At 43.4% G+C, this 25,010-nt stretch overlaps 1 protein-coding gene across 2 annotated transcripts in view; it reads right to left on the bottom strand.

The window, feature by feature from the left end:
• Positions 1-25,010, bottom strand: part of LOC139562203 (lysosomal cobalamin transport escort protein LMBD1-like) — a 247,937-nt gene that overhangs the window by 55,022 nt on the left and 167,905 nt on the right. Inside the window, exons 8-12 of one of the 2 annotated variants that reach the window (XM_071379664.1) lie at positions 24,669-24,794; positions 20,424-20,492; positions 19,589-19,672; positions 3,531-3,595; positions 722-824 (exon numbers count right to left, since the gene is read on the bottom strand). In XM_071379664.1, the coding sequence (XP_071235765.1) occupies positions 722-824; positions 3,531-3,595; positions 19,589-19,672; positions 20,424-20,492; positions 24,669-24,794 (447 nt within the window). The remainder of the gene's footprint in view (positions 1-721; positions 825-3,530; positions 3,596-19,588; positions 19,673-20,423; positions 20,493-24,668; positions 24,795-25,010) is intronic. The other variant, XM_071379665.1, reaches the window with a different exon arrangement.

Genomic DNA, 25,010 nt, shown 5'->3' with positions numbered 1-25,010 from the left:
AACATTATCCCACTGAGGCCAACGGCATGGAACATTATCCCACTGAGGCCAACGGCATGGAACATTATCCCACTGAGACCAACGGCATGGAACATTATCCCACTGAGACCAACGGCATGGAACATTATCCCACTGAGACCAACGGCATGGAACATTATCCCACTGAGGCCAACGGCATGGAACATTATCCCACTGAGGCCAACGGCATGGAACATTATCCCACTGAGACCAACGGCATGGAACATTATCCCACTGAGGCCAACGGCATGGAACATTATCCCACTGAGGCCAACGGCATGGAACATTATCCCACTGAGGCCAACGGCATGGAACATTATCCCACTGAGGCCAACGGCATGGAACATTATCCCACTGAGGCCAACGGCATGGAACATTATCCCACTGAGGCCAACAACATGGAACATTATCCCACTGAGGCCAACGGCATGGAACATTATCCCACTGAGGCCAACGGCATGGAACATTATCCCACTGAGGCCAACAGCTTGAAACATTATCCCACTGAGGCCAACAGCTTGAAACATTATCCCACTTTAAGGAAAGAGGGGCTTCAGTATACTCACAGGCTGCGCGCAGACTCACATGGCATACACATATACACACAAACACTTAAACGTTTTGTCATATAGCAGACGTTCTTATTCAGAGCGACTTACAGTAAGTGCATTCATCTACACACACACACACAAACAGTACTCACAGGCTGGAGAGTCAGCAGGAGTTCATTCAGAGGGTTGGTGAGGTTGGTGCCAAACACCATGAAGCCAGAACTGATGCCAGCAGAGTGAAGAGCTTTGTCCAAACTGCAGAACAGAACAGACTAGTTTAGTTCTCTTCCAAGGAAATTATTGTTCACAGGCGCGTAACAATAACAGACACAAACCATTTAACATGAGTTAAACAACACGTTACTATAACAGACACAAACCATTTCACATTAGTTAAACAACATGTTACAATAACAGACACAAACCATTTCACATTAGTTAAACAACATGTTACAATAACAGACACAAACCATTTCACATTAGTTAAACAACACGTTACTATAACAGACACAAACCATTTCACATTAGTTAAACAACACATTACTATAACAGACACAAACCATTTCACATTAGTTAAACAACATGTTACAATAACAGACACAAACCATTTCACATTAGTTAAACAACATGTTACAATAACAGACACAAACCATTTCACATTAGTTAAACAACATGTTACAATAACAGACACAAACCATTTCACATTAGTTAAACAACACGTTACTATAACAGACACAAACCATTTCACATTAGTTAAACAGCACATTACTATAACAGACACAAACTATTTCACATTAGTTAAACAACACGTTACTATAACAGACACAAACCATTTCACATTAGTTAAACAACACGTTACTATAACAGACACAAACCATTTCACATTAGTTAAACAGCACATTACTATAACAGACACAAACTATTTCACATTAGTTAAACAACACGTTACTATAACAGACACAAACCATTTCACATTAGTTAAACAACACGTTACTATAACAGACACAAACCATTTAACATTCATTAAACAGCATGTTACTATAACAGACACAAACCATTTAACATTCGTTAAACAGCATGTTACTATAACAGACACAAACCATTTCACATTAGTTAAACAACACGTTACTATAACAGACACAAACCATTTCACATTAGTTAAACAGCACATTACTATAACAGACACAAACTATTTCACATTAGTTAAACAACACGTTACTATAACAGACACAAACCATTTCACATTAGTTAAACAACACGTTACTATAACAGACACAAACCATTTCACATTAGTTAAACAGCACATTACTATAACAGACACAAACAATTTCACATTAGTTAAACAACACGTTACTATAACAGACACAAACCATTTCACATTAGTTAAACAACACGTTACTATAACAGACACAAACCATTTAACATTCATTAAACAGCATGTTACTATAACAGACACAAACCATTTAACATTCGTTAAACAGCATGTTACTATAACAGACACAAACCATTTAACATTCGTTAAACAGCATGTTACTATAACAGACACACACCATTTCACATTAACATCATGTTACTATAACAGACACAAATCATTTCACATTAAACAACACGTTACTATAACAGACAGAAAACCATTTAACATGAGTTAAACAACACGTTACTATAACAGACAAACCATTTAACATTAACAGTATGTTACTATAACAGACACAAACCATTTCACATTAGTTTAACCATGCATCATAAATCCATATGAACTTTTATCAGATATGAGATATGACAGCACACTGAAACTTTACTGGCTACACTAACTACAATCACACTGAAAGGACCCTGCAACTTCTCTGGCTACACTAACTACAATCACACTGTCAGGACCCTGCAACTTCTCTGGCTACACTAACTACAATCACACTGTCAGGACCCTGCAACATTACTGGCTACACTAACTACAATCACACTGTCAGGACCCTGCAACATTACTGGCTACACTAACTACAATTACACTGTCAGGACCCTGCAACTTTACTGGCTACACTAACAACAATCACACTGTCAGGACCACACTGTCTGTGTGACTCATGAGTCTTAGTAACAACACTGTCTGTGTGACTCATGAGTCTTAGTAACAACACTGTCTGTGTGACTCATGAGTCTTAGTAACAACACTGTCTGTGTGACTCATGAGTCTTAGTAACAACACTGTCTGTCTGTGTGACTCATGAGTCTTAGTAACAACACTGTCTGTGTGACTCATGAGTCTTAGTAACAACACTGTCTGTGTGACTCATGAGTCTTAGTAACAACACTGTCTGTGTGACTCATGAGTCTTAGTAACAACACTGTCTGTGTGACTCATGAGTCTTAGTAACAACACTGTCTGTGTGACTCATGAGTCTTAGTAACAACACTGTCTGTGTGACTTATGAGTCTTAGTAACAACACTGTCTGTGTGACTCATGAGTCTTAGTAACAACACTGTCTGTGTGACTCATGAGTCTTACTAACAACACTGTCTGTGTGACTCATGAGTCTTAGTAACAACACTGTCTGTGTGACTCATGAGTCTTAGTAACAACACTGTCTGTGTGACTCATGAGTCTTAGTAACAACACTGTCTGTGTGACTCATGAGTCTTAGTAACAACACTGTCTGTGTGACTCATGAGTCTTAGTAACAACACTGTCTGTGTGACTCATGAGTCTTACTAACAACACTGTCTGTGTGACTCATGAGTCTTAGTAACAACACTGTCTGTGTGACTCATGAGTCTTAGTAACAACACTGTCTGTGTGACTCATGAGTCTTAGTAACAACACTGTCTGTGCGACGTGGGCCTGTACTATCTATACTAACTATTACTATCGTACCCAGAAACAGTAATACTTATGTGTTGTAGTAAATAAGAGTGACTCTGCATTACATTTATATGGCAGGTTAGGTGTACATGAGTCTACTTACTTTGAAATGAACAGAGCGACAACAAACAGCAGAGCGAACAGGATGAAGAAAATTCCCAGCAGAATCTGAAGGAGAGACAGAGAGAGAAAGAGAGAGAGAGGAGAAAGGGAGAGAGGAGAAAGAGGGAGAGAAGGAGAGGAGGGAGAGAGAAGGGGGAGGGAGAGGGAGAGAGAGAGAGAGAGAGGAGGGAGAGAAATAGAGGAGGGAGAGGGAGAAAGAGAGAGGAGGGAAAGGGAGAGAAAGAGAGAGGAGGGAGAGGGAGAGAAAGAGAGAAGAGGGAGAGAAAGAGAGAGGAGGGAGAGGGAGAGAAAGAGAGAGGAGGGAGAGGGAGAGAGAGGAGGGGGAGAGAGAGGAGGGAGAGAGAGAGAGAGGAGGAAGAGGGAGAGAAAGAGAGGATGGAGAGGGAGAGAGAGGAGGGGGAGGGAGAGGGAGAGAGAGGAGAGAGAGAGAGGAGGAAGAGGGAGAGAAAGAGAGAGGAGGGAGAGGGAGAGAAAGAAAAGAGAGAAAGAGACAGAAAGAGAAAAGGTGAGAGAAAGAGAGAAGATAAAAGAGAGATGTTATGTTGTTGAAGGCATCAGTCACAAGGGAAGTGTTAGGTATTAATATCCTCCATGCTGTCGACTACATGCAGAGGGGACTGAAACGTGTTAGAATGGCAACTCATGGGCCTTCAGACTTTAACCTAAGGGTCATGTCATTTGTCAAAGCATGGCCATATGGACTGGCCGGGCACAGAGCGCGGTCTGCCACTGCTGCCAAAGATGACGGGGAGGCAGGGGAGGCGAAACAGAGGCCCAGACCAGTGTGTGTGTGTGTGTGTGTGTGTGTGTGTGTGTCTGTCTGCTTGCCAGCCTTCCAGTGGCCCTTCTGGCCTCAGGTCAGCTAAAAATGTCACTTACCAACTTTGGCCACCAGGGACAAAATACAGTCAAACACATGTACACACATATGCCAGATACAGACACCCCACAACACACACACACACCAAACACACGCGCACACAGACACAAATACCATGACATTGCTGAGCCCAATCACATCTGACAGCCTGTGTTAATCTTCTGAGTCTAACTGTGTCTGCTTCAGAAAATGCTGTCTCTCTTTTGTGGGATAAACATAAGGCAATTCTAGGTCTTGTGGTATATTTTGGTTAAACTATCCCCAATTCAATGGAATTGCAACCCTCCGCATGTACAGTGCATTCTTCCATTACATGTACAGCTGACTCTCAAGATCTTGCAAACTAATGAGATGCTATTGAGCCCACGCTACTACACTGTCTGAGCCAAGGACTACATGCTTTCTGGTAAGTTCTTATTACAATACTGGGTGGGGTGAATATTTTATTTTACATACATCATTTTTTTGTTAACTAGTAAATAGTAGCCTACAGCAAAGTGTGTTTAAATAATTTCTAACTTGTTAACAATTTCTGCTAGTTAGTTTTTGCTACCATGTGGGTTTTAGCTTTATTGAGCCTGCTAACTGAGGAGTGTTAATTCACCTGTTTCCATACTTTTCATTTTAAAACATTTAACTTACAAAGGAGTTGTTTTATCTAACTGCTTAAATATTTATCTGTATATGGATTTTGTATTTTAATTTTTTTATTAAAAAAATTCTAATCTTTACATGAAAATGCCACGGGCACTGTCTGATGTGTGGAGACATTTCAGTGCAGATAATGTAGAAGGAAAAGCTGTGTACATTTGCAAATACTGTGTCAAATCATATGTGAGGAATGCAACAAAGATGCAGAATCATCTGGCCAAGTGCATAAAGTTCCCTCAGCGCTCACAACAAGCAACCTCTGACAAAAGTCCCTCTACTTCTATTCGATAGCAACAGCTCATGGTCCTCCTAGAATCAGACGCTTTTTTGACTCAATGGAGGAACGTAGTCAGAGAAATGCTAATGAATATCTTGCTCGAGCTGTGTATGATACTGGTTCACCTCCGTTGCTCACAGGCAATGTGTATTGGAAGATACATACACCCCTCCAACCAGACATGCTTTATCTACTAATTTCCTGGATGCAGAGTTCAAGTGAAGGTCAAGCAAATCATAGAGAAAGCAGACTGTATTGCAATCATCTCTGATGGGTGTTCGTGGGCAAGGAATAATTAACTACATCATCTCCACCCCTCAACCAGTATTCTACAAGAGCACGGACACAAGGGACAACAGACACACCGGTCTCTACATTGTAGATGAGCTGAAGGCAGTCATCAATAACCTTGACCACAGAAGGTATTTGCACTGGTGACAGACAATGCCGCGAACATGAAGGCTGCTTGGTCTAAAGTGGAGGAGTCCTACCCTCAGATCACACCCATTGGCTGTGCTGCTCATGCATGGAATCTGCTCCTCGTGGACATCATGGCACTGAAAACAATGGATACACTCTACAAGAGAGCCAAGGAAAATGTTAGCTATAGGAAGCGTCATCAAGTTATAGCAACAATCTACCCCACCAAGCAAAGTGAGAAGAATAAGAGCACCACATTCTGTTCTGAAATACATCAAAAAGCGTGAAGACTTCTGCCTGAAGCCCAAACACGCTGCAGCATACATGTTGGACCCCAAGTATGCTGGCAAGAGCATCCTGTCTGGTGCAGAGAATCAACAAGGCCTATGGTGTCATCACTACCGTGTCTCGCCACCTTGGCCTGGTTGAAGACAAGGTTCTTGGCAGTCTGGCGAAGTACACTTCCAAGTAAGGGCTTTGGGATGGAGATGCAATATGGCAGTCGTGCCAACATATCTCATCAGCCACCTGGTGGAAGGGACTTTGTGGATGTGAGGCTCTTTCCCCTGTTGCCTCCATCATCCTCCAAATCCCACCAACATCAGCCACCTCAGAGCGCAACTGGTCCTTGTTTGGGAACACACACACCAAAGCACGCAACAGGCAGACCAACACAATGATTGAAAAATTGGTGGCCATCCGGGCAAATTTAAGGCTTTTTGTGCCTTTGAGCCATCCTCAACAAGGTTGGAAAGTGACAGTGAAGATGAGGCCTCAGAGTCTGATGTTCAAGAGGTGGACATTGAGGAGGTCCAGGGAGAAGACATGGAAGCCTGAGAGGAAGACAATTAAAGCTTTTGTTTCTAGACTATCATTTTACAGATGTATGTTGAAAATGTTTTTGGGAGATGGATCATTGGGGATCATTCAATATCATTTATTTTGTTGTTCAGTGAAATCATCCCATGTGAAAAGTCTACTCATTTAATTCAAGTTCAATTCGTAACTAAATTGTTTTATTTTTATTTCTATTGGAAGGATTTAATAATTATGTCTACTTATGATAAGGTAACAGGTTTATGCTTCTGTCTCCATATGATTGGGCAAATATATCCAATGCAAAAAAACATCTACATTTAAATGGTATTAATATTAATTGTGTCTGTGTGTGTCTGTATGTGTCTGTCTGTCTGTCTGTCTGTCTGTCTGTCTGTCTGTCTGTCTGTCTGTCTGTCTGTCTGTCTGTCTGTCTGTCTGTCTGTCTGTCTGTCTGTCTGTCTGTCTGTCTGTCTGTCTGTCTGTCTGTCTGTCTGTCTGTCTGTGTGTGTGTGTCTGTCTGTCTGTCTGTCTGTCTGTGTGTGTGTGTCTGTGTGTGTCTGTGTGTGTGTGTCTGTGTCTGTCTGTGTGTGTCTGTGTGTGTCTGTGTCTGTGTGTGTCTGTGTCTGTCTGTGTCTGTCTGTGTCTGTCTGTGTCTGTCTGTCTGTGTGTGTCTGTGTCTGTCTGTGTCTGTCTGTGTCTGTCTGTGTCTGTCTGTGTGTGTCTGTGTCTGTCTGTGTCTGTCTGTGTCTGTCTGTCTGTGTGTGTCTGTGTGTGTCTGTGTGTGTCTGTGTCTGTCTGTCTGTGTGTGTCTGTGTGTGTCTGTGTCTGTCTGTCTGTGTCTGTCTGTGTCTGTGTGTGTCTGTCTGTGTCTGTCTGTGTGTGTCTGTCTGTGTCTGTCTGTGTCTGTCTGTGTGTGTCTGTCTGTGTCTGTCTGTGTCTGTCTGTGTCTGTATGTCTGTGTCTGTCTGTGTCTGTCTGTGTGTGTCTGTCTATGTGTGTCTGTCTGTGTGTGTCTGTCTGTGTCTGTCTGTCTGTGTCTGTCTGTCTGTGTCTGTCTGTCTGTCTGTCTGTCTGTGTCTGTGTCTGTGTCTGTCTGTGTCTGTCTGTGTCTGCGTGTGTCTGTCTGCGTGTGTCTGTCTGCGTGTGTCTGTCTGCGTGTGTCTGTCTGCGTGTGTCTGTCTGCGTGTGTCTGTCTGCGTGTGTCTGTCTGCGTGTGTCTGTCTGCGTGTGTCTGTCTGCGTGTGTCTGTCTGCGTGTGTCTGTCTGCGTGTGTCTGTCTGCGTGTGTCTGTCTGCGTGTGTCTGTCTGTCGGTGTGTGTCTGTGTGTGTGTCTGCCTGTCTGTCTGTGTGTGTCTGTGTGCACGTTCAGCCTGCCCTTCCTTTTTCTCAATATATATTGATTGGCAGGGTATTGAAGAGAGATGGCCCTGGCCTATCATTTTTTAATAGAGAGAGCGAGAGGTGCCTCCATCCCCTCTGTGATAATGACCAGACAGTATGTGTAGAGAAGGCTCGGTCAGAGGGTTCATCTGTCTGGATAAGTCATATAGTCTTTCGTCTGCCTGGATTGCCAGATGGGTAGGGATCACCATATTGGGGCAAGTGAAATAGTTCCATTGTGCCAGACAAGCTCAATCAAGCACAGATAAAGTATTTTAAATTACTTTAAATAGTATTTGAAGCCAGGTCTGCTCTGCACTGGGATCAGGGCTTTGTCTGTATCAGACAGGAGACGGTACCGGGAGGCTACTGTATGATGGCAATATTGTTATACCTTACTCTGTGTGTGTGTGTGTGTGTGTGTGTGTGTGTGTGTGTGTGTGTGTGTGTGTGTGTGTGTGTGTGTGTGTGGCAGGGTACAGTGTGTTTTCATTAGGAGTATCTCAGGTGCCATGTATTCATATCTTCAAACCGTCCCTAAACCCCACCACAAGGCCTTTGGCCCGGCACAGAGGAGCAGACTAAACCCCACCACAAGGCCTTTGGCCCGGCACAGAGGAGCAGACTAAACTCCACCACAAGGCCTTTGGCCCGGCACAGAGGAGCAGACTAAACCCCACCACAAGGCCTTTGGCCCGGCACAGAGGAGCAGACTAAATCCCACCACAAGGCCTCTGGTCCGGCACAGAGGAGCAGACTAAACCCCACCACAAGGCCTTTGGTCCGGCACAGAGGAGCAGACTAAACCCCACCACAAGGCCTCTGGTCCGGCACAGAGGAGCAGACTAAACCCCACCACAAGGCCTCTGGTCCGGCACAGAGGAGCAGACTAAACCCCAGCACAAGGCCTCTGGTCCGGCACAGAGGAGCAGACTAAACCCCACCACAAGGCCTCTGGTCCGGCACAGAGGAGCAGACTAAACCCCACCACAAGGCCTTTGGTCCGGCACAGAGGAGCAGACTAAACCCCACCACAAGGCCTCTGGCCCGGCACAGAGGAGCAGACTAAATCCCACCACAAGGCCTCTGGTCCGGCACAGAGGAGCAGACTAAACCCCACCACAATGCCTTTGGTCCGGCACAGAGGAGCAGACTAAACCCCACCACAAGGCCTTTGGTCCGGCACAGAGGAACAGACTAAACCCCACCACAATGCCTTTGGTCCGGCACAGAGGAGCAGACTAAACCCCACCACAAGGCCTTTGGTCCGGCACAGAGGAGCAGACTAAACCCCACCACAATGCCTTTGGTCCGGCACAGAGGAGCAGACTAAACCCCACCACAATGCCTTTGGTCCGGCACAGAGGAGCAGACTAAACCCCACCACAAGGCCTCTGGACCGGCACAGAGGAGCAGACTAAACCCCACCACAAGGCCTTTGGTCCGGCACAGAGGAGCAGACTAAACCCCACCACAAGGCCTTTGGTCCGGCACAGAGGAGCAGACTAAACCCCACCACAAGGCCTTTGGTCAGGCACAGAGGAGCAGACTAAACACCACCACAATGCCTTTGGTCCGGCACAGAGGAGCAGACTAAACCCCACCACAAGGCCTTTGGTCCGGCACAGAGGAGCATACTAAACCCCACCACAAGGCCTTTGGTCCGGCACAGAGGAGCAGACTAAACCCCACCACAATGCCTTTGGTCCGGCACAGAGGAGCAGACTAAACACCACCACAATGCCTTTGGTCCGGCACAGAGGAGCAGACTAAACCCCACCACAATGCCTTTGGTCCGGCACAGAGGAGCAGACTAAACCCCACCACAATGCCTTTGGTCCGGCACAGAGGAGCAGACTAAACCCCACCACAAGGCCTCTGGACCGGCACAGAGGAGCAGACTAAACCCCACCACAAGGCCTTTGGTCCGGCACAGAGGAGCAGACTAAACCCCACCACAAGGCCTTTGGTCCGGCACAGAGGAGCAGACTAAACCCCACCACAAGGCCTTTGGCCCAGCACAGAGGAGCAGACTAAACCCCACCACAAGGCCTTTGGCCCGGCACAGATGAGCAGACTAAACCCCACCACAAGGCCTCTGGTCCGGCACAGAGGAGCAGACTAAACCCCACCACAAGGCCTTTGGTCCGGCACACAGGAGCAGACTAAACCCCACCACAAGGCCTTTGGTCCGGCACACAGGAGCAGACTAAACCCCACCACAAGGCCTTTGGTCCGGCACAGAGGAGCAGACTAAACCCCACCACAAGGCCTTTGGACCGGCACAGAGGAGCAGACTAAACCCCACCACAAGGCCTTTGGTCCGGCACAGAGGAGCAGACTAAACCCCACCACAAGGCCTTTGGTCCGGCACAGAGGAGAAGACTAAACCCCACCACAAGGCCTTTGGTCCGGCACAGAGGAGAAGACTAAACCCCACCACAAGGCCTTTGGTCCGGCACAGATGAGCAGACTAAACCCCACCACAAGGCCTTTGGTCCGGCACACAGGAGCAGACTAAACCCCACCACAAGGCCTTTGGTCCGGCACAGAGGAGCAGACTAAACCCCACCACAAGGCCTTTGGTCCGGCACAGATGAGCAGACTAAACCCCAACACAAGGCCTTTGGTCCGGCACAGAGGAGCAGACTAAACCCCACCACAAGGCCTTTGGTCCGGCACAGAGGAGAAGACTAAACCCCACCACAAGGCCTTTGGTCCGGCACAGAGGAGAAGACTAAACCCCACCACAAGGCCTTTAGTCCGGCACAGAGGAGCTGTATTGCAGTGTTGACAGCAGCCTCTGAGACACACTTCAAGGCTGTCATTGTGTTCCTCTTTACATAGTGTTCTATTGGTGTGATGTCACATCTTCTAGGGAACGTTAGCTGCCAGACAACACAATGTTAGTTACAGGAAGGTTGGCCAACAAATTACATTATTTAAGTAGGTTTATAGACAATAGACAATATAGATAGTTTATAGTTTATAGTTTTTAGTTTAAGTTTATACATCTGTAACAAACTGTGATTGTTATTTTGGATCCTGCAAAATAGCGAGCTTTTGTTACCGAATAGTGTAGGCATAAATGCTGAATTGTGCGCCATGGAACAAAGACATCTCCGGTATCTAGACTGAGGCTGTATTGAGGCTATATATCTGAGCATGGACTGGGGCCATCTATTAAACGTTAATGATCACTGCAACCGCCCCACACATGCAGATACAGCAGACTACCTGGAGCAAGGAGAAGTGGTTCCTGCTCTCCATTCACCTCGACAGACAGACAGACAGACAGACAGACAGACAGACAGACTGGGTGGCTGAATAATACATCCTGCTGCATTTAGCTGCCTTTCTGTGTGCTGTTCATCTCATAATGGCACATTCTGATACACCAAGATGATAACAAGAAGCTCTGTTTCTGTCCAAGATCACCCACCGACATCATACAGACAGGTACAGTATGGACATGCTGGTGGGCAGACATGAGTTGGTGTGAAGGTAAATGTTATTGTCTGAGGTGAAGTTACATGGTTATCAGCTAAGCTAATTAACTAATTATCAACCACTTAGTGAATTAGGTCTCATTAAAGTCTCTCTAGGCTCATTAGGGAAGCAGATGACAGTAAATACAGTCAAAATGCAATACAAAAACATCCATCAAAATTAATTAAATCAGATTGAGTTCACTACGGTCACTCACAAACAAGCCTGTCTGTCAATCATCCAAATGTATTTATGAAGCCATTTTAACACCAATACTGGTTACATAATGCTTTCTAATGGCCTAGAGCCCTCAACGAGCAGGCAGCAGCCGACCGACAGACAGACACAGGCTGCAGTAAAGTACTGCTGTGACCGACACACAGACAGACTCTAAGGCATTACAGCAACCACAGCAGAAGAGTGTGCAGGGCTCTACGCTGGCCTTTTTAACAAGGAGCATGTGTGTGCCAAAATTGAAAAATGGAAGCGCACACAAATACATTTAGGAGCAGAATAAAAAGGATGTGAGGTAATAAAGCTAGAATCCTTCATTTATCTAGGCGCACTGGTGCTCCTCAATAAAATGTCCAGGTCGCACAGCTAAATATTTAAGAGCATATGCAGGTAAAATGGTGGCACTGCAGAGCCCTGCTGTGTGAGAGAAACAGAGAAATACCGGTAGGTAACTCTGCTCTGGAAGGATCCCTGCCTGGCACTTGGTGCTCCAAAAGAGAAAACAGACATACAGGTCACAAGAAAAGGTCCTTGGTCCCATTCCAGTCAGATTTCACCGCATTGAAGTGATCCAACACGCCTGGTGTAATATAATCTAACACGCCTGGTGTAATATAATCTAACACGCCTGGTGAAATATAATGTACCACGTCTGGTGTAATATAATCTAACACGCCTGGTGTAATATAATCTAACACGCCTGGTGAAATATAATGTACCACGTCTGGTGTAATATAATCTAACACGCCTGGTGAAATATAATGTACCACGTCTGGTGTAATATAATCTAACACGCCTGGTGTAATATAATCTAACACGCCTGGTGTAATATAATCTAACACGCCTGGTGTAATATAATCTAACACGCCTGGTATAATATAATCTAACACGTCCAGTGTAATATAATCTAACACGCCTGGTGTAATATAATCTAACACGCCTGGTGTAATATAATCTAACACGCCTGGTGTAATATAATCTAACACGCCTGGTGTAATATAATCTAACACGCCTGGTGAAATATAATGTAACACGCCTGGTGTAATATAATCTAACACGCCTGGTGTAATATAATCTAACACGCCTGGTGTAATATAATCTAACACGCCTGGTGAAATATAATGTAACACGCCTGGTGTAATATAATCTAACACGCCTGGTGTAATATAATCTAACACGCCTGGTGTAATATAATCTAACACGCCTGGTGTAATATAATCTAACACGCCTGGTGTAATATAATCTAACACGCCTGGTGTAATATAATCTAACACGCCTGGTGTAATATAATCTAACACGTCCGGTGTAATATAATCTAACACGCCTGGTGAAATATAATGTAACACGTCCAGTGTAATATAATGTAACACGTCTGGTGTAATATAATCTAACACGTCCAGTGTAATATAATCTAACACGTCCAGTGTAATATAATCTAACACGCCTGGTGTAATATAATGTAACACGTCTGGTGTAATATAATCTAACACGTCCGGTGTAATATAATCTAACACGTCCGGTGTAATATAATCTAACACGTCCGGTGTAATATAATCTAACACGCCTGGTGTAATATAATCTAACACGCCTGGTGTAATATAATCTAACACGCCTGGTGTAATATAATCTAACACGCCTGGTGTAATATAATCTAACACGCCTGGTGTAATATAATCTAACACGCCTGGTGTAATATAATCTAACACGCCTGGTGTAATATAATGTAACACGTCTGGTGTAATATAATCTAACACGTCCGGTGTAATATAATCTAACACGTCCAGTGTAATATAATCTAACACGTCCAGTGTAATATAATCTAACACGCCTGGTGTAATATAATCTAACACGCCTGGTGTAATATAATCTAACACGTCCAGTGTAATATAATCTAACACGTCCAGTGTAATATAATCTAACACGCCTGGTGTAATATAATCTAACACGCCTGGTGTAATATAATCTAACACGCCTGGTGTAATATAATGTAACACGTCTGGTGTAATATAATCTAACACGTCCAGTGTAATATAATCTAACACGTCCAGTGTAATATAATCTAACACGCCTGGTGTAATATAATCTAACACGCCTGGTGTAATATAATCTAACACGCCTGGTGTAATATAATCTAACACGCCTGGTGTAATATAATCTAACACGCCTGGTGTAATATAATCTAACACGCCTGGTGTAATATAATCTAACACGCCTGGTGTAATATAATCTAACACGCCTGGTGTAATATAATCTAACACGCCTGGTGTAATATAATCTAACACGCCTGGTGTAATATAATCTAACACGCCTGGTGTAATATAATCTAACACGCCTGGTGTAATATAATCTAACACGCCTGGTATAATATAATCTAACACGTCCAGTGTAATATAATCTAACACGCCTGGTGTAATATAATCTAACACGCCTGGTGTAATATAATCTAACACGCCTGGTGTAATATAATCTAACACGCCTGGTGAAATATAATGTAACACGCCTGGTGTAATATAATCTAACACGCCTGGTGTAATATAATCTAACACGCCTGGTGTAATATAATCTAACACGCCTGGTGAAATATAATGTAACACGCCTGGTGTAATATAATCTAACACGCCTGGTGTAATATAATCTAACACGCCTGGTGTAATATAATCTAACACGCCTGGTGTAATATAATCTAACACGCCTGGTGTAATATAATCTAACACGCCTGGTGTAATATAATCTAACACGTCCAGTGTAATATAATCTAACACGCCTGGTGAAATATAATGTAACACGTCCGGTGTAATATAATGTAACACGTCTGGTGTAATATAATCTAACACGTCCAGTGTAATATAATCTAACACGTCCAGTGTAATATAATCTAACACGCCTGGTGTAATATAATCTAACACGTCCAGTGTAATATAATCTAACACGTCCAGTGTAATATAATCTAACACGTCCAGTGTAATATAATCTAACACGCCTGGTGTAATATAATCTAACACGCCTGGTGTAATATAATCTAACACGCCTGGTGTAATATAATCTAACACGCCTGGTGTAATATAATCTAACACGCCTGGTGTAATATAATCTAACACGCCTGGTGTAATATAATCTAACACGCCTGGTGTAATATAATGTAACACGTCCAGTGTAATATAATCTAACACGTCCAGTGTAATATAATCTAACACGTCCAGTGTAATATAATCTAACACGCCTGGTGTAATATAATCTAACACGCCTGGTGTAATATAATCTAACACGTCCGGTGTAATATAATCTAACACGTCCGGTGTAATATAATCTAACACGCCTGGTGTAATATAATCTAACACGCCTGGTGTAATATAATCTAACACGCCTGGTGTAATATAATCTAACACGCCTGGTGTAATATAATCTAACACGCCTGGTGTAATATAATCTAACACGCCTGGTGTAATATAATCTAACACGCCTGGTGTAATATAATCTAACACGCCTGGTGTAATATAATCTAACACGCCTGGTGTAATATAATCTAACACGCCTGGTGTAATATAATCTAACACGCCTGGTGTAATATAATCTAACACGCCTGGTGTAATATAATCTAACACGCCTGGTGTAATATAATCTAACACGCCTGGTGTAATATAATCTAACACGTCCGGTGTAATATAATCTAACACGTCCGGTGTAATATAATCTAACACGTCCGGTGTAATATAATCTAACACGTCCGGTGTAATATAATCTAACACGCCTAGTGTAATATAATCTAACACGCCTGGTGTAATATAATCTAACACGTCCGGTGTAATATAATCTAACACGCCTGGTGTAATATAATCTAACACGCCTGGTGTAATATAATCTAACACGCCTGGTGTAATATAATCTAACACGCCTGGTGTAATATAATCTAACACGCCTGGTGTAATATAATCTAACACGCCTGGTGTAATATAATCTAACACGTCTGGTGTAATATAATCTAACACGCCTGGTGTAATATAATCTAACACGTCTGGTGTAATATAATCTAACACGCCTGGTGTAATATAATCTAACACGTCTGGTGTAATATAATCTAACACGTCTGGTGTAATATAATCTAACACGTCTGGTGTAATATAATCTAACACGTCTGGTGTAATATAATCTAACACGCCTGGTGTAATATAATCTAACACGCCTGGTGTAATATAATCTAACACGCCTGGTGTAATATAATCTAACACGCCTGGTGTAATATAATCTAACACGCCTGGTGTAATATAATCTAACACGCCTGGTGTAATATAATCTAACACGTCTGGTGTAATATAATCTAACACGCCTGGTGTAATATAATCTAACACGCCTGGTGTAATATAATCTAACACGTCTGGTGTAATATAATCTAACACGCCTGGTGTAATATAATCTAACACACCTGGTGTAATATAATCTAACACGCCTGGTGTAATATAATCTAACACGCCTGGTGTAATATAATCTAACACGCCTGGTGTAATATAATCTAACACGTCTGGTGTAATATAATCTACCACGTCTGGTGTAATATAATCTAACACGTCTGGTGTAATATAATCTAACACGCCTGGTGTAATATAATCTAACACGTCTGGTGTAATATAATCTAACACGTCTGGTGTAATATAATCTAACACGTCTGGTGTAATATAATCTACCACGTCCGGTGTAATATAATCTACCACGTCCGGTGTAATATAATCTAACACGCCCGGTGTAATATAATCTACCACGTCCGGTGTAATATAATCTAACACGTCTGGTGTAATATAATCTAACACGTCTGGTGTAATATAATCTAACACGTCTGGTGTAATATAATCTAACACGCCTGGTGTAATATAATCTAACACGCCTGGTGTAATATAATCTACCACGTCCGGTGTAATATAATCTAACACGTCCGGTGTAATATAATCTACCACGTCCGGTGTAATATAATCTACCACGTCTGGTGTAATATAATCTACCACGTCCGGTGTAATATAATCTACCACGTCCGGTGTAATATAATCTAACACGTCCGGTGTAATATAATCTAACACGCCTGGTGTAATATAATCTAACACGCCTGGTGTAATATAATCTACCACGTCCGGTGTAATATAATCTAACACGTCCGGTGTAATATAATCTACCACGTCCGGTGTAATATAATCTACCACGTCTGGTGTAATATAATCTACCACGTCCGGTGTAATATAATCTACCACGTCCGGTGTAATATAATCTACCACGTCTGGTGTAATATAATCTAACACGTCCGGTGTAATATAATCTACCACGTCCGGTGTAATATAATCTACCACGTCTGGTGTAATATAATCTAACACGTCCGGTGTAATATAATCTACCACGTCCGGTGTAATATAATCTACCACGTCTGGTGTAATATAATCTACCACGTCCGGTGTAATATAATCTAACACGCCTGGTGTAATATAATCTAACACGTCTGGTGTAATATAATCTACCACGCCTGGTGTAATATAATCTAACACGTCTGGTGTAATATAATCTAACACGCCTGGTGTAATATAATCTACCACGTCTGGTGTAATATAATCTAACACGTCTGATGATCAACACACAGCCAATCAGACACTAACACATGACAGGTGATCAACACACAGCCAATCAGACACCAACACATGACAGGTGATCAACACACAGCCAATCAGACACCAACACATGACAGCAGTGGAAACAGAACAGCCAGAAGACTGGTAGGTAGTGTAGCTCTGCTCTTGGGCTCCCTGCTCATCGTTCCTGGCTGGTGCCTGGGAATACAGTAGATATATCTGCCATCTCATTAATGTGTAGATGTGAGTTTTGGGAGTGTCATAAGGACTGGCCCCCCTCGGTTAAAGACACACTGTTACAGAAGCTAGCCGGCTGCTTTAACGTTTCATTAGAGCTTGTGAATAAACAGTGGGCCTGTGGAGATATAAACTGGGAGACGATGAACGGTGGGGAGGACTGTGACACGTGAACCACAGAGAGACACTGAGGTTGGAACACAGAATGAATAACTATATAATATAAAGGTATTTTTATGCCATTAGGAGTCTGTGCTGTTCAGTGGGCCTGTGGAGATGTAAACTGGGAGAGGATGATAAGTGGGGAGGATTGTGACACGTGAACCAAGAGAGGGAGGTTGGAAGGCTCTCTGTTCTATTATCTTCCATTCTACTCTGTGCTGTCCTCAAAATGTGAACCGTTAGAGAATGAACGGTGGGGAGGAGGAGTCGAACACATGAACCATTGTCAAGACAGGTAGGTTGGAACCATTAGAGCAGTAGGATTCAAGGCCGTGGGGCAACGGGGGATCTGCAGTGGGGTCGCCCCCAAAACAATGTATAATAAGATACGTTTTTTTAGAAAGATAATTTGACTGAGTAAATTAACTTATTGGTATTGTTTTCATTTTGATAAGAGATGAAAATGTAATGAATTGAAGGTTGCTGTAAAAATCTACATTTGTGTAATTAGATTTGGGGTGGGGTGGCGATAAATTCAGAAAAGGTTTGAGATAGAACGCAAAGTATTATATTGTATGTTTCATTATTTGGTTTAAAGATAGAAATTGAATGACTATAATATAATGACTATATGTTACTGTGTTTCTATGGTTCAGAAGTTTTCCCATGCGGTTCTAAAACTGTCTCAAAAACATTTAGGTGAGAGATAAAGTCCAAAGAAAATTATGTTGGACTGGTGGACACGGCCCGGTGGACACGGCCCGGTGGACACGGCCCGGTGGACACGGCCCGGTGGACACGGCCCGGTGGACACAGCCCGGTGGACACAGCCTGGTGGACACAGCCTGGTGGACACGGCCTGGTGGACACGGCCTGGTGGACACGGCCTGGTGGACACAGCAATGTTGACTTTATCTTGAATGAATCCCATAGCTAGCATATGGCTGGCTACCTTTCATTTGGACAGGTGTACATGTTTCTTGAACTATTAGATGTTCGGTAGTGACACTTCTTAAAAATACATGAAGATTTACCAACTTGCTCCTTCATTTCCTCCAGAATGCTAGCAGACAGACTACTCACCATGTGGCCGTAGTGTGGAGAGGGATGCAATCCCATCAAAAGGTGGACAGCATTTTGTTTTGAGAAAGATTTTTTTAAATAAACAAAACTAATAAATAGATCAGCATTGTTAAATGTATTGATAGAACGACTCAAGATGTTGTAACAATATAATACTGTTAAAAAAAAGCCAGGGTTTGGGACAGCCACCTCAATAGAAATCGGTGTGTAAACAATGCAGTTTAATTGTATTAATGTAACAATATATTTGTTATTGCCTCAGATTTAATTAGACCATATACTGACATAAATACATTTCCTACGTTTTTTAGGGGTGGTAGAGCAATTTGCACCACTTCTGTAGAAAATACCTACATAGGGAATAGGGAACCATTTGGGATGCACCTTAGATGATGTGTTGACTCATAATCAGTGTGTCTCTTCCTAGTTACTGTATGGAACAGATGACATGATGAGCATAGTCCTTCATCACTGTCAGCTGGGACTGCTGTGTGTGTGTGTGTGTGTGTGTGTGTGTGTGTGTGTGTGTGTGTGTGTGTGTGTGTGTGTGTGTGTGTGTGTGTGTGTGTGTGTGTGTGTGTGTGTGTGTCTTTCCAGTCGGTAAAGAGAGATGACAGTGTTACATTATCAGCACACTTACGTAATATTGATTGTTCAATATCTCTTTAATCTCCGATGTAACACGTAACACCGTATTGGAACCGGTTGAAACTGGAAAATCCATTTAACTTCTCAAAGTGAAAAGTTAAATGACAGACCGGCTTCTGGTTAGATGGGGACCTGAAAGTGTGTGTGTTTCTCACCTTGAGTGGTCTGAGAGCAGATCCAACCTTGGTGCAGCAGTGACTCTCTGCTATCTCCAGGTGTCTGCCCCTCCTCTGGAGCACCTAAAGGACCTCAATGAAAACATTATCTATGTGTTGTTGTTCCCTAAAGAAGCAGTTAATAAGCCCTGAGAGACACGGGCCTCGTCTGTGCCAGAACGGACCATTCTCTGTTCCCTCCTCAGTTATTACTTATGCATCTTGTCTTGGATGTCTGGTTTTTTCATTGTTATATAAACTAATTGAAACAGAGAGAGATGCTTATAAACAGGGCAAGGTGACCGGGGACAAGAGTTTGGTTAAACAGTACAAATACGACCTACGCAGATGGATCAAGATGGTGAAACCCAAGTATAGGAACAAAGTAGAGGAGCAATTCAGCGGGTCGGACACAAGGGGCTCCTAACGGTCTCGGAGTATAAAAAGAAATCCAGCCACATTGAGGTCACCAACGCCACCCTGACCCTGTGCTGCCAAGGAGAGCCGCCGAGGACAACGTGGTCTACACTGAGGACCTATGGAAGTCATTCCAATCACACCTGTAACCCTGAACATGTGACTATTAAACACTCTGAATCTGAACAACAATCTCACCTGTAACCCTGAACATGTGACTATTAAACACTCTGAATCTGAACAACAATCTCACCTGTAACCCTGAACATGTGACTATTAAACACTCTGAATCTGAACAACAATCTCACCTGTAGCCCTGAACATGTGACTATTAAACACTCTGAATCTGAACAACAATCTCACCTGTAGCCCTGAACATGTGACTATTAAACACTCTGAATCTGAACAACAATCTCACCTGTAGCTTGTCCTCAAACTCCTGGAGGTTACAACGGTCCCGCGACGACAGAGGACGCCCGTCCTCACACTGGAAACAAACACACAGACAAAGAGGAGGCATGAGAGGACTGCAGGTGTTCTACAGTTTCAACAGTCTGAAGGTATGAGAGGACTGCAGGTGTTCTACAGTGTAAACAGTCTGAAGGTATGAGAGGACTGTAGGTGTTCTACAGTTTCAACAGTCTGAAGGTATGAGAGGACTGCAGGTGTTCTACAGTTTCAACAGTCTGAAGGTATGAGAGGACTGTAGGTGTTCTACAGTTTCAACAGTCTGAAGGTATGAGAGGACTGCAGGTGTTCTACAGTTTCAACAGTCTGAAGGTATGAGAGGACTGCAGGTGTTCTACAGTTTCAATAGTCTGAAGGTATGAGAGGACTGCAGGTGTTCTACAGTTTCAACAGTCTGAAGGTATGAGAGGACTGCAGGTGTTCTATAGTTTCAACAGTCTGAAGGTATGAGAGGACTGCAGGTGTTCTACAGTTTCAACAGTTTGAAGGTATGAGAGGACTGCAGGTGTTCTACAGTTTCAACAGTCTGAAGGTATAAGAGGACTGCAGGTGTTTTACAGTTTCAACAGTCTGAAGGTATGAGAGGACTGCAGGTGTTTTACAGTTTCAACAGTTTGAAGGTATGAGAGGACTGCAGGTGTTCTACAGTTTCAACAGTCTGAAGGTATAAGAGGACTGCAGGTGTTTTACAGTGTCAACAGTCTGAAGGTATGAGAGGACTGCAGGTGTTTTACAGTTTCAACAGTTTGAAGGTATGAGAGGACTGCAGGTGTTCTACAGTTTCAACAGTCTGAAGGTATAAGAGGACTGCAGGTGTTTTACAGTGTCAACAGTCTGAAGGTATGAGAGGACTGCAGGTGTTCTACAGTTTCAACAGTCTGAAGGTATGAGAGGACTGCAGGTGTTCTACAGTTTCAACAGTCTGAAGGTATGAGAGGACTGCAGGTGTTCTACAGTGTCAACAGTCTGAAGGTATGAGAGGACTGCAGGTGTTCTACAGTGTCAACAGTCTGAAGGTATGAGAGGACTGCAGGTGTTCTACAGTTTCAACAGTCTGAAGGTATGAGAGGACTGCAGGTGTTCTACAGTCTGAAGGTATGAGAGGACTGCAGGTGTTCTACAGTTTCAACAGTCTGAAGGTATGAGAGGACTGCAGGTGTTCTACAGTTTCAACAGTCTGAAGGTATGAGAGGACTGCAGGTGTTCTACAGTTTCAACAGTCTGAAGGTATGAGAGGACTGCAGGTGTTCTACAGTTTCAACAGTCTGAAGGTATGAGAGGACTGCAGGTGTTCTATAGTTTCAACAGTCTGAAGGTATGAGAGGACTGCAGGTGTTCTACAGTTTCAACAGTTTGAAGGTATGAGAGGACTGCAGGTGTTCTACAGTTTCAACAGTCTGAAGGTATGAGAGGAATGCAGGTGTTCTATAGTTTCAACAGTCTGAAGGTATGAGAGGACTGCAGGTGTTCTACAGTGTAAACAGTCTGAAGGTATGAGAGGACTGCAGGTGTTCTATAGTTTCAACAGTCTGAAGGTATAAGAGGACTGCAGGTGTTTTACAGTTTCAACAGTCTGAAGGTATGAGAGGACTGCAGGTGTTCTACAGTTTCAACAGTCTGAAGGTATGAGAGGACTGCAGGTGTTCTACAGTTTCAACAGTCTGAAGGTATGAGAGGACTGCAGGTGTTCTACAGTTTCAACAGTCTGAAGGTATGAGAGGACTGCAGGTGTTCTACAGTTTCAACAGTCTGAAGGTATGAGAGGACTGCAGGTGTTTTACAGTTTCAACAGTCTGAAGGTATGAGAGGACTGCAGGTGTTCTACAGTTTCAACAGTCTGAAGGTATGAGAGGACTGCAGGTGTTCTACAGTTTCAACAGTCTGAAGGTATGAGAAGACTGCAGGTGTTCTACAGTTTCAACAGTCTGAAGGTATGAGAGGACTGCAGGTGTTCTACAGTTTCAACAGTCTGAAGGTATGAGAGGACTGCAGGTGTTCTACAGTTTCAACAGTCTGAAGGTATGAGAGGACTGCAGGTGTTCTACAGTTTCAACAGTCTGAAGGTATGAGAGGACTGCAGGTGTTCTACAGTGTCAACAGTCTGAAGGTATGAGAGGACTGCAGGTGTTCTACAGTTTCAACAGTTTGAAGGTATGAGAGGACTGCAGGTGTTCTACAGTTTCAACAGTCTGAAGGTATGAGAGGACTGCAGGTGTTTTACAGTTTCAACAGTCTGAAGGTATGAGAGGACTGCAGGTGTTCTACAGTGTCAACAGTCTGAAGGTATGAGAGGACTGCAGGTGTTCTACAGTTTCAACAGTCTGAAGGTATGAGAGGACTGCAGGTGTTCTACAGTTTCAACAGTCTGAAGGTATGAGAGGACTGCAGGTGTTCTACAGTTTCAACAGTCTGAAGGTATGAGAAGACTGCAGGTGTTCTACAGTTTCAACAGTCTGAAGGTATGAGAGGACTGCAGGTGTTCTACAGTTTCAACAGTCTGAAGGTATGAGAGGACTGCAGGTGTTCTACAGTTTCAACAGTCTGAAGGTATGAGAGGACTGCAGGTGTTCTACAGTTTCAACAGTCTGAAGGTATGAGAGGACTGCAGGTGTTCTACAGTGTCAACAGTCTGAAGGTATGAGAGGACTGCAGGTGTTCTACAGTTTCAACAGTTTGAAGGTATGAGAGGACTGCAGGTGTTCTACAGTTTCAACAGTCTGAAGGTATGAGAGGACTGCAGGTGTTCTACAGTGTCAACAGTCTGAAGGTATGATAGGACTGCAGGTGTTCTACAGTTTCAACAGTCTGAAGGTATGAGAGGACTGCAGGTGTTTTACAGTTTCAACAGTCTGAAGGTATGAGAGGACTGCAGGTGTTCTACAGTTTCAACAGTCTGAAGGTATGAGAGGACTGCAGGTGTTTTACAGTTTCAACAGTCTGAAGGTATGAGAGGACTGCAGGTGTTCTACAGTCTGAAGGTATGAGAGGACTGCAGGTGTTTTACAGTTTCAACAGTCTGAAGGTATGAGAGGACTGCAGGTGTTCTACAGTTTCAACAGTTTGAAGGTATGAGAGGACTGCAGGTGTTTTACAGTTTCAACAGTCTGAAGGTATGAGAGGACTGCAGGTGTTCTACAGTTTCAACAGTCTGAAGGTATGAGAGGACTGCAGGTGTTCTACAGTGTCAACAGTCTGAAGGTATGAGAGGACTGCAGGTGTTCTACAGTGTCAACAGTCTGAAGGTATGAGAGGACTGCAGGTGTTCTACAGTGTCAACAGTCTGAAGGTATGATAGGACTGCAGGTGTTTTACAGATTCAACAGTCTGAAGGTATGAGAGGACTGCAGGTGTTCTACAGTTTCAACAGTCTGAAGGTATGAGAGGACTGCAGGTGTTCTACAGTTTCAACAGTCTGAAGGTATGAGAGGACTGCAGGTGTTCTATAGTTTCAACAGTCTGAAGGTATGAGAGGACTGCAGGTGTTCTACAGTTTCAACAGTCTGAAGGTATGAGAGGACTGCAGGTGTTCTACAGTTTCAACAGTCTGAAGGTATGAGAGGACTGCAGGTGTTCTACAGTTTCAACAGTCTGAAGGTATGAGAGGACTGCAGGTGTTTTACAGTTTCAACAGTCTGAAGGTATGAGAGGACTGCAGGTGTTCTACAGTTTCAACAGTCTGAAGGTATGAGAGGACTGCAGGTGTTCTACAGTTTCAACAGTCTGAAGGTATGAGAGGACTGCAGGTGTTTTACAGTTTCAACAGTCTGAAGGTATGAGAGGACTGCAGGTGTTCTACAGTGTCAACAGTCTGACTCTGGCTCTGGAGGGAAGGGATTTAATAGAGGAGTGAGGAGACGCCCCTTTCTGTTTTTCTAACACCCTTTGTCACATGTTATAATTATGCAAGCTCAGTAAAGCTCAATCAAGCTTAAATAGAGCATTTGAAATGATTTCCAATAGTATTTGAACCCAGGTCTGGCTGCATGCCACCAGCTCACATCAGCTCTGTGGCATCACCTACAACAGGGACCAATGGCAGACTGGCTTTTAGTCATCAACCTCCACATTCCTTACAGCCAGAGGTCATAACCAATTCCATCCCATTCTTATTTAACCCCCCCTCCAAAACAAACCTTTTCACCACAATAGATATGCAGCTGTATGGTTCTCAGCGTTGGTGATAACTAAGACCCACCTTGGCTTTGATCTTTTCCACCTGGTGTTCAACCTCTTCAATATCTTCAGTGTTCTCCAGACGCTCGTACACCACACTGCGTGTCCCTTTAATCAGGTTCAACGGCAGCACGGACATACCATACGCCTGTAGAGAATGAATAACAACATACGTCTCAATAACATAGTACTACACTGACATACCATACACCTGTAGAGAATGAATAACAACATACGTCTCAATAACATAGTACTACACTGACATACCATACGCCTGTAGAGAATGAATAACAACATACGTCTCAATAACATAGTACTACACTGACATACCATACACCTGTAGAGAATGAATAACAACATACGT

This window comes from Salvelinus alpinus, chromosome 32 (genome assembly GCF_045679555.1).
Source record: "Salvelinus alpinus chromosome 32, SLU_Salpinus.1, whole genome shotgun sequence".
In the NCBI taxonomy this organism is placed as follows: Eukaryota; Metazoa; Chordata; class Actinopteri; order Salmoniformes; family Salmonidae; genus Salvelinus; species Salvelinus alpinus.
Note: the sequence above shows the minus strand (reverse complement) of the source record. Positions and strands in the feature narration are given on the sequence as shown.